Genomic DNA, 11,264 nt, shown 5'->3' on the forward strand with positions numbered 1-11,264 from the left:
CCCTGTCTCAAAACAAAACAGAACAAAAAGACCCCCCCTCCAAAAAACAACAACAACAACAACAACAACAAAAAAAAAAAAAAAAAAGAGAAGAAGAGGAGAAAAAAAAAAAAAGAGAAGGAGAGGGAGGAGCAAACGGAGGAGGAGGAGCTGTTGTCTTAGTTGCTTTTCTATTGCTGTGGCAAAACACCGCAACCAGGGCAACTTATAGAAGTAAGTGTTTATGGGTGCTTTATAGCTTCAGAGGGTGAGCCCCAATCTATGACCACCATGGGGGAACCCGGCAGCAGGCAGGCAGACATGGCGCTGGGGCAGTAGCTGGGAGCCTACATCTGACCCCCAAGCGCTAGACAGCGAGAGGTGTCTGGAAACGGCATGGGCTCTTGACACCTCAAAGCCCATCTCCAGTGACACACCCCCTCCAACAAGACCACATCTCCCATCCTTCTCACGCACTTCCGGCAACTGGGGACCAAGTATTCAAATATGAGCTTCTGGGGTTGGGGTGGGGGTGTTCTTCTTCAGATCCGTACAGATGTCCTTCACTGTTGGTGACAGGTGGTCCTGAGGCACCATCATCCCATAGTGTGGCACGTCTCTACATCTCAAGTATACCTCTTCCGGTTGGCTGTCTTGTACGTTTGCCAGGGTTAGGGTTAGGATCTCGCTGACAGACTCCACTGGCCGGAGGCACTTCCTAGGAGGCCTAGAACCGGTCGTCATGGCTGGCTCAGCCTCTTCGCTCCTTTTGGTTGGGTTGGGTTGGACATCTTTTAAAATTCACTAGAGAATGGGAGAGTCATTGTATTTGCGCCCCCCCCTCCCGCACCACCCCCCCCCCCCCCCCCCCGCCTCCCCGTAGACGTCTTCACGGGACACCATAGAGGGCTCCTGCTCAAGACGCAGAACGAGTGCTTCATTTAAAACCCCGCGCCTGTGATTTCACCTTTTCCTTACTTAAGATATGGGGGGGGGGGGGGGGCGGGGGGGCACAAAAGATGCACCGAGGAAAGCGAGGATTGACGATGACAGGCCAGAAATCAGAAGAGACCCAATGTGGTTTCCATGGAAACAGGAGAGCCGAGCTAAGCATCAGAGGTGGCCACTCTGAGGCCAGCAAGACGCGCGCTTGTGGTGGGACCTAAAAGGCAGTGGTTTCCCTGTGTGCAGGGACTCCTACTCCACACCTAGCCTGTGTGGACAGCGCAGGAGACCGGCTGTTCTCCTAGGACCTGCCTTTTCACTCCTTCCTTGAGCTAAGAAGGAACTGTGTGGGGAGCTGTATTCTAGCCGTTCTTGGGGGCACGGGCATTGTGCCTTGAACCAGTTTTCCTCTCCCCACTGGTTTCATCAGGGCTTCAAAGGAACAGAGAGACCTGGGCAAGCCGCTGGGTCCCCGCGGGATGACCTCAGTTACCCATTGCAGCTTTTTAATTGATTGGCCTCTGTATCCCGAGAAACTTCTTCCTACTGTGCTGTTTGAACTATTTCATCAGTTTATTATGCAAACCGTCGCTTACTTTCTTTATCTTCTTTAAATTCTTTGGAGTTTCCCAGTTGGTAAAGTGTCTGGTCATTGCTTCATAACTGCACTCACCTGAACTGCTTTAACGTCCCTTCTGCGCTTGTTCAAACATTCATGCTCTCTTCTAGTTTTTCTTTTACCCTTTTATTTATTATTATTATTATTATTATTATTATTATTATTATTATTATTATTATTATTATTATTATTATTATTTTGGTTTTTTGAGACAGGGTTTCTCTGTGTAGCCTTGGCTGTCCTGGACTCCCTTTGTAGACCAGGCTGGCCTCGAACTCGGTCGATCCACCTGCCTGTGCTTCCCGAGTGCTGGGCTTAAAGGCGTGCGCCACCATGCCTGGCTTATTATTTTAATTAATTAATTTACTTATTCACTTTACATCCTGATCGAGGCCCCCCTCCCTCCTCTCCTCTTGGTCCCACCCTCTTCCCCTCTTCCCCCATCCCAGATATTCCTCAGAAAAGGGGAGCCCCCTTCCCATGCACCCCAGTTCATCAAGTCACATCAGGACTGAGCACACCCTCTTCCCTGTGGCCTGGCTAGGCAGCCCCGCCAGGAGGAGTGATCAAAAAGCAGGCAACAGAGTCCTTGTCAGAGACAGCCCCAACCCCCCCCACCCCATCCCTGTTCCCCTTACTAGAGGACCCACATGAAGCCTTAGCTGCCCATCGGCTCCATCTGTGTAGGGGGCCTAGAGCCGGGTGATGGTGGCGCATGCCTTTCATCCCAGCACTCGGGAGGCAGAGGCAGACGGATCTCTGTGAGGCCAGCCTGGTCTACAAAGTGAGTCCAGGACAGCCAAGGCTACACAGGGAAACTCTGTCTCGAAAACAAACAAAAAATTAATTAATTAAAAAATTATTTGGGGGCTAGAGAGCAGCTCAGCAGTAAAGAGTGCGTATTGCTCATGCAGAGGCGCCCAGCTCGGAGGGGCCCGGCTCGGAGGGGCGCGGCTCGGAGGGGCCCGGCTCGGAGGCGCCCCGCTAGGAGGGGCCCGGCTCGGAGGGGGCCAGCTCGGAGGGGACCAGCTCGGAGGGGCCCGGCTCGGTTCCCAGAGCCCAGGCCAGGTAGCTCACAACTCTTGCGATTTCAGCTTTCAGCTCCGTGGGAATCTACACCTTCTGGCTTCTCTGAGAATTGTACTCTTGGGGACATGCCCATGAAAACACACACACACACACACACACACACACACACACACACACACACACACACACACATTTTAAAAAGGATTTACTCTTACTGTGTGTGTGTGTGTGTAGGGTGTGTGTTTGTGGTGTGTGTGTGTGTGAGGGTATATGTGTGTATGTCTCTGTGGTGTATGTGTATGTGGTGTGTTGTGTGTGTAAGTATATGTGTAGTGTGTGTGTGTGGTGTACTATGTGTGTTTGAGTAGATATGTAAGTGTATGTCTCTGTATGTGGTGTGTATGTGCGGGGTGTGTGTATGTCTCTATGTGTGTGTGTGCATGTGTAAATATGTGTATATGTGTATGTGAAGGTGTGTGTGTGTGTGTGTGTGTGTGTGTGTGTGTGTGGTGTGTATGTGAAGGGGTGGGGGTGTGTGTACGAGGGTGTGTGTACATATACATACATTCGTATGTATGTATGTAGTGTGTGTGTGTGTGTCCGTGTGTGTGTGTGTGTGTGTGTCCGTGTGTGTGTGTCCATGTGTGTCCGTGTGTGTGTGTCCGTGTGTGTGTGTGTGTGTGTGTGTGTGTGTGTGTACTTCTGGTAGAGAACAACTTTCAGGAGTCAGTTCATGCCTGCCACCTTGCATTGGAAGCAGGATCTCTGTTGCTTCTGCTATTTGGCATCATATTCCAGGCTAGCTGGTCCTTAGCTTTGGGTTCCTTCTTCTGTTTCTCATCCCTGTGTAGGGCACTGGGATCACAGATGTGGGTTCCAGGGACCAAACTCATCCCTGTGTAGGGCACTGGGATCACAGATGTGGGTTCCAGGGACCAAACTCATCCCTGTGTAGGGCACTGGGATCACAGATGTGGGTTCCAGGGACCAAACTCATCCCTGTGTAGGGCACTGGGATTACAGATGTGGGTTCCAGGGACCAAACTCATCTCTGTGTATGGCACTGGGATTACAGATGTGGGTTCCAGGGACCAAACTCATCCCTGTGTAGGGCACTGCGACCACAGATGTGGGTTCCAGGGACCAAACTCATCCCTGTGTAGGGCACTGGGATTACAGATGTGGGTTCCAGGGACCAAACTCATCTCTGTGTAGGGCACTGGGATTACAGATGTGGGTTCCAGGGACCAAACTCAGGCCGGTGTAGTAGGTATTTACCATTGAGCCATGCCTCTCTTGGAATATTTTTTATCTATACTTTCATCCTTAATTTTTTTCCATTCCTTATAGTATGACCTATAAATTGCTTCAGTTTCTCAAATCTCATGCCCTTTTATCATATATATTAAAACTTTCCCTATCTTGGTATATTTTCATCCTAACAAATTGTTTTTTAAATTTCATTTTTTTTTTTTTTTGAGACAGGGTTTCTCTGTGTAGCCTTGGCTGTCCTAGACTCACTTTGTAGACCAGACTGGCCTCGAACTCAAAGTGATCTGCCTGCCTCTGCCTCCGCCTCCCGAGTGCTGGGATTAAAGGTGTGCTCCACCATGCCCGGTTTAATTTTCATTCTTAATCTATGTTTCTGTCTCCCTTCCCCTCTCCCCTGTCTCTTAGCCCCCTCCCTCTCCCCCTCTCCCCCTCTCCCCTGTCTCTTAGCTCCCTCCCTCTCCCCCTCTCCCCCTCTCCCCCTCTTCCCCTCTCCCTCTGTCCCTCCATTGCTGTTCCATTTACTTCTTACTTGAGGGGGAACCTGCTTTATTTTGTAGCCCTGGTTTATAAGTGATGAACTCCATAAGCTGTGGGCGTGTGCAGCATAGGAACTGGGGAAACCGTGCCTGCTGGAAGTGGGGTGCTGGGGGTGTGTCATCTCCGGCTGCCTCTGACACCTGAAGCGGCTCCTACCCAGCAGTGTTAGCTTGGCCACGATCTGCATCCATTCTGCCAAAGCACCTGGGGTTGGTGTACTTCCTTCGGGGGAGTACTCTGCAGGGTGCTTATCCTGACTGTCCACTTGAGGGCATTTAGAATGAGTTTTGAGATAATCTAGGCATGTCTGTGAGGACATTTCCAGAGACTTAACTGAGCTGGGAAGACCCACCCTGAGTGTGTGGCACCCTCCCCAGGGACCAGGGTTCAGGATGGGATGGAAAGGAGAAGAGAGCAAAGCACCAGTGTTAATCTTCCAGAAAGTGAACGTGGGGTCTCTCCCACTTCAGCCAGAGCCACTGGCACGGCTGGCCTTCCCTGCCATGGTAGGTTTCATCCCCCCCCCCCCGAAATGTGAGTCTGAATAACCCTTTCTTTTCTAAAATTGCTTTCATCTGGTACTTTGTCACAGCCACGAGAAAAACAACTGACTTATCAGCTTTCTGCTACTGCTACACGTGCCTGAGACAACTGACTTTATAAAGAGAGGAGGTTTGCTTGGGGTCACAGTTTGCGAGTTCCTGGTACCACGACCCTTCGATCCTGTTGCTGTGGAGTCCTAGAGACACAGACACAGAGCGGAGTCCTGGGACACCTACAGACATTTCCGGGTCCCTGTGCCCTAGGGGAAAGAGCCATAATAAGGACACAAAGCCAGACAATAGCCATAGAGATAGCACATTAAAAAAGCAGCCCACGTGGTGGCTCACAACCATCTATAATGAGATCTGGTGCCCTCTTCTGGCCTGCAGGTGCATGTGCACGCAGATACTGTATGAACAATAAATAAATAATTAAATAAATAAATAATCTTTAAAAGAAAGAAAGAAAGAGAAACAAAAAAAGAAAGCGGCTCCTGAGAGTGGGAACAGGCTAGGGAGCAGTGAACAGGCATCTGTCTGAAAGCCCAGGACCCTTCAGAGGCTGTTGGCACACACCTCGCCTGCGCTGTGGACCCAGGTTTTTCCTATGTAGTTCCAGGAGAGTCATTTTACTCAACTTTGTCTCCTGGCTTCTTTCTTGTCCATCTTGATATGCTTTCTCCAGTGCCTGCTTTCCTCCTCTGGGGAAAACCAGCCGCTCGTAGCTGAAGGCAGAAGGCCTGGGCGCAGCCCATTTGTCCCATTTTGGGGTGTAGTCTCCTAAAGACTTCCCTGTGGGTGGTTTTATCATCTTGTTTTTCTTTTTCAAGATAGAGTCTCTCTGTCTAACCCTGGCTGTCCTGGAACTCACTCTGTGGACTAAGCTGGCCTTGAACTCACACTGATTGGCCTAGATCTGCTTCTAGAGTTCTGGGATTAAGGATGGTCGCCCCCACCACCGCTGCCAGGCTTGGGCCCCACCTCTTAAAGCATCCACCACCACCAACACCTTCCTGGAGACCAGCTGTTTAACAGGAGGGCCTCTGGTGGACACGCAACATCCGAACTCTACTCCCAGTGCAATTTACTGGGCGAGGAGCACATGGATTCATTCATTCACTGTGTACTACTTAAGCACCGTGAGCTCCAGAGTCACCTGCTGTGGTGACAGGATGCCTACCAATTCAGCACACAAAAGCATGTTGCTGGTGGCCATGGAAACCGCAGAGGAAGCTTCCTTAGGGCTGAAGATGTGGGTTGGATGCAGCTTTAGAGGAGGCCGGGAACTTAGCTAGAAGTACAAGCCAAGACTGAGTCACTTCTAGTTGGGTGGATAGATCTCGGGGCAGGTGGCCTCCGGAACATGGTTTTTTTTTTTGTTTTTTTTTTTTTTAAGACTTTGAATGCCCGGATGTACTGTTAACTCCCCCATCTGTTGGTATTTGTTTTGTGTGAGTGGTCTGTGTGTCTATGTGTTTTATGTGAATGTATGTTTCTATGTGTGTGCATCTGTGTGTCTGCGTGCATGTATGTTCTGTTCGCCTATGGGTGTTTGTGTGTGGGTCTCTTTTCTCTCCTCTCTCTGTGTCTTTGTGTGTGCCTGTGGCTGTGTGTGTGCCTCTGTCATGTGCACCCGTGAGTGTGTGTGTGTGTGTATGTGTGTGTGTGTGTGTGTGTGTGTGAGTGTGAGTGTGTGCATGTGTGCCTATGTCTGTGTACATATGTATGTCATGTTCTGGGCTTTGGTTTTGTTTTGATTTTTGAGATTTCCAGAAAGAAAAATAATTGGAGAATGCCACCTAGAAAGAATTATCAAAATGGTGTTGATGGGCACCGGAAATAAATTCCCGTCCCTCCGATGAGACACTGACAATCAAAGTCACTTACAAATAAGCAAAGTCATGATCCTGGCCTCCTTGGGCAGATTGTTCAGGCTGCCCCGGTTTCAGCAGGAGCGCCAAGGGGCACACTCTCCCGGCTCCTCTTATGTAGAAATAGGGGATATCTGTGTTTGCAGGAAGCAGCGAGATTGATGGTGTCAAATCTTTTGTCTCTAGGGCAGGACTAGGATGGTCAGGGGACCAAGCATGGGGCCTTCACTGTCCAGTGACCTCCTCAGAACAGTGGGCGTCCTTGTTTGTCCTGCAGCTGGCTTTCCATGCAGGTCACTGCCACTCAGTTCACAAGGTTCCAACAATTCCATGGGGGCAGGAAACTGGTACAGCATCCGCCTTCAGATCCCTGGTGTCCAACCAAGAGGCTGCCTCATCACCTTCATGGGCGAATTCATCAGAGGAAGAGCTGATTGATCCTTGGAAGGTCAGAAATGTCACAGAGCCAGAAACTAGCATCCAGTATGCAGATGGGACTGGAGTGAGTGTGGGGGCTAGGAGGCTTCTCAGAGGGTCCAGGAGGCACAGAGGCAGCTCAGTGGGGCCCAAATGATAATGACGTAGGACATACAGTTTCCGAGAGGGGCTGACATCATCCTTCTCAGGGTCTGCAGTGAAGCTGACTGAGTAGTGGGCGGTGGGGAGCTCCTCTACCAGGGCCAGAGGCTCAGTGTCCATGGCTTGGCTTGAGGAGCAGTCCCTGTGCTAAGTCTTCCCAGAGGACCCCACGGGAGGAGGGCATCAGGTGGGGGCGGGGGCCCGCTATGGTTAGAATTCTGTCTCTTCTCTGCAAGACCAGTAAGGTGTCCACTTTAGGCAGGGTCTTGCAAGGAGATCCAGAGAGAAACCAACTGGGACTCAACCTCTTTGCTTTCTCGTTGACACAGATTAAACCTTGGCCCTTCTCCTAGCTTCTCTGGAAAGTTAGGAAACCCGAGATTGACTTCCTCGGTCCTCTGAGGAGCGTCGTACTTGCCAACGGGCGACACCATTGTCCTTTTCTCAGTTGAGTCTGATCATGAATTCAGCTGCTAAGCACTCAAAGAAATTCCAAGAGAAAAAACAATGTAAATACAGTGAGTGCCAGGCATACCCCCCACAGTAAGCATATGCTCACAAGCGTGCATCTCGCAACAGGCTCGTCCCATGCTTCCACACTGTGAGCATCGTGCACGCCAATGTTTAAAGCCACAGTATGTCTTTATGGTAAAACCTGACCTCAAAACACAAGCCAAGCCGGGTGTTTCTGTGGGTACTCTGCCACAGACAGCCATCTGTCCTCCTGCTGGGGGGAAGCTGGTTGCATGGTAGTCACAAGCATGCCGCTTTTCAGCTAACTCCCCACCTCCCAGAGGAATTCCCCTGCCCCTACAGGGTGACTTTGGTTCTACTTGATTTTCTCCTAAATGCTAACTTGGGGATCCAGCCACAATCTGAAACGCGACTGAAAGGTGTGGCTGCCTGGCTTGCTCCTAAGCTGTGTGCTTCTTCAAGGGCAGACCATGTCTCCTTCATGTTTAAACGCCTGTCACTTGGCCAGCACACCGCCTTTGTGGGACCAGGAGTGCGTGAAGAAGCCAGAGGACAGCTGAGGTTGGGCTCTGTCACTCTCCTCAGGATGATTTAACTGTTCATCATAGCCTAGTCAAAGGGACGCAGCTCTCATTTTCCATTAACTGTATCTTCTAATACTTCTTTGGAAGGTCCATCTGGTACTGACTGCTGTTGTCACAACACAGGGGACACCCGTGTTCATTACACCAGACTGACTATGGACTCGGACCTTCCATGAGCACCACCACCTGACACAGTGAGAACAGTAAGGGACAAATGAATCTGCGAATATAGTGCATCCACGCCCCTCCCCCACCCGGTAACTGTGCAAGCCCATTTCCTTGATTCTCAGGGTCCCACCAGCCCATCCGTTCAGGAAGATTCTTTAACTGAATTTGCAAAGCGCGACTCGAGCTTGTTAGTTTTGGACCTGTTCCTTCGGTCCCTGACTTGGATTCCTCCTCCCCGGAATGCAACTCTTAGAGGGCTACGCTCACAATAATCTTGTTTCTGTCTTCTTTCTGCACGCCCCATAATGAAGCCAGTTGACTCTTACAAACAGGAGCTCGGAGGTAGCAGCCGGCCCACCGGGATCACAGTATAAGAGCTGAGGTCCCCGGATCAGTTAGAGTAGAAAGGAATGCTCTTCGCCTCACAGACGGGAGAGGACTGAGAAGGAGAGCAGCAGCACAGACGCTAAGACCAACACCTGAACAGCACGCGGGACCTCAGGAAGCTAGAAGGCTCATGCACGGCCCAAGACTCCGTCATCTGAGCGAAGACATGACTTACGGAGTGGGAAAGCATCTTTACCATCTACGTCAGAAAGAGGATTAGGGTCTAGAACGCGCAAAGACCTCGATAGATTTACATGCCATATCTCTTCATAATAGTACATATTTATAATATACATAAAATATATTACTGCTCAACATCCATAGACGTCAGAGCAGTGCAAATTAAAACTACTGTCGGATTTCATCTTCTCCCAGTCAGAATGGCTAAGATTAAAAATAAAATAATACAATAAAAAAGACAACTGGCTCCTTTCCTCCGCCATCACGCGCTGTGTGTCAAACTCGGCTTCTCGCTATGTCTTCTCACAAGACTTTCAGAATCAAGCGGTTCCTGGCCAAGAAACAAAAGCAAAACCGGCCGATTCCTCAATGGATCCGGATGAAAACTGGTAACAAGATCAGGTACAACTCCAAGAGGAGACACTGGAGGAGAACGAAGCTGGGACTGTAAGGATTCAGAGTGGCGAGACTGACGCTTTAGACTGAATCAATTCTACCAGATGGAGTTCAGCATTTCTAACCCCAGGGGGACTTAGTCCTGTCTAAATTGGGGGTGTGGCTTGTCCAGTAATAAAATGTAGACCATTTCAAGCCAAAAAAAAAGACAACTGGCCACCTTAGACATGGGGAAGAGGGACCCAGTACTCACTGGTGGTAGGAGTGCAGACTGCTGCAGCCACTGTGGGAACTGATGTGGAGATTCTGAAGAAAGTTAAAAGTAGATTTACTACATAACCCAGCGACAGCACTCTTGGGCCTGTGTCTAAAGTGCTGTAACGCCTACCACAGAGATCCCTGCTTAGCCAGGCATGATGGCGGACGCCTTTAATCCCAGCACTCGGGAGGCAGATGCAGGAGGATCGCTGTGAGTTTGAGGCCAGCCTGGTCTATACAAAGCAAGTCCAGGACAACCAAAATAACGTAGAGAAATCCTGTCTCAAAAACAAACAAACAAAACAAAGCAGACATCCCTGCTTATCCGTGTTCACTGTTGCTCTATTCACAACAGCCAGGAAACGGAAACAGCCTAGATGTCTATTAACTTATGAATGGATAATAAATATATGGAACATTTGCACCAATGGAGTGTTACTCAGTTGTAAAGAAAAATCACATTATAGTATCTGCACATAAATGGATTAAACTAGAAAATGTTATGGTTAATGAGTAACCCAGACCCAGAAAGACAAACTCTGCGTGTTCTCGCTCATATCTGGATGTTAGCTGTGGATCGTTATGTATGTGCGTTTAAATTGGGGTACCCACAGAAGTCAGGAAAGTAATAAGGAGCCATGGTGTTGGGGAGGGGGATGGATTTCAGGGGGAAGGGAGAAGGAAGAGGAGGCATGAAGGGGAATTGGGAATAGTGGCACAAGAAGTGGGGTGGGGGATGGGAGAGGGGGGCTAACTAACAGTAGGTGGCGCACGCCTTTAATCCCAGCACTCCGGAGGCAGAGGCAGGCGGATCGCTGTGAGTTCGAGGCCAGCCTGGTCTACAAAGTGAGTCCGGGACAGTCAAGGCTACACAGAGAAACCCTGTCTCAAAAAACCATAAAAAACAAAAAAACAAAAAAACAAACAACTTTGTAAATCCGCATGGAGACTGACTATGGCAGAAGCATCTTAAAATAGATCACACATGATTCTATCTTTAGATAGACTCAACCTATAATGGGGGTCATAGGCTGTCAGGGAAAAGGCCCAGGTGTGGGTTCCCTTTTTTTTTTTTTTTTTTTTTTTTTTGGACTTGTTGGTTGGTAAGGCCTTGTAGCAATAGAGGCTATTGCTTTTTTTTTTTTTTTTCCTAGTTACCCTCCAGACGATAAGGTCCTGTTTCAGACAACACTGCACACTCAAGGTCGGGATACTGAGAAACCAAGCAAGAACTAGCCAGGAATGTTGTCCCCCTGGTTATCTTCCACAGAGCTGGAAAGTTCTACATACCCTGGCAGGGGAGAAAAGTAAAAAAAAAATTTTTTTTTTTAGCTGTGAACCCTGCATGTTACAGTGACAACTGACCATAAATCCGGTGTGTGGTAACTGCGTGGATGCTATGGGAATGATTAAGCACTTTCTGGTTGAATTTAAGGCTCTCTCC

General features: G+C 49.4%; 1 protein-coding gene across 1 annotated transcript; it reads left to right on the forward strand.

Annotated features, from left to right (window-relative positions):
• The first annotated feature begins 9,418 nt into the window (after positions 1–9,418).
• LOC127203971 (60S ribosomal protein L39) lies at positions 9,419–9,653 on the forward strand. The gene has a single exon (XM_051162914.1). The coding sequence runs from the start codon at positions 9,462–9,464 to the stop codon at positions 9,615–9,617; it is 156 nt and encodes a 51-aa protein (XP_051018871.1). The 5' UTR covers positions 9,419–9,461; the 3' UTR covers positions 9,618–9,653.
• The last annotated feature ends 1,611 nt before the right edge of the window (positions 9,654–11,264 follow it).

The sequence above is a fragment of the Acomys russatus genome, chromosome 19 (genome assembly GCF_903995435.1).
Source record: "Acomys russatus chromosome 19, mAcoRus1.1, whole genome shotgun sequence".
NCBI lineage: Eukaryota > Metazoa > Chordata > Mammalia > Rodentia > Muridae > Acomys > Acomys russatus.

Excerpts from the sequence above, each read along its gene's own strand:
- LOC127203971 (XM_051162914.1), top strand. The coding sequence starts at position 9,462 with ATGTCTTCTCACAAGACTTTCAGAATCAAGCGGTTCCTGGCCAAGAAA.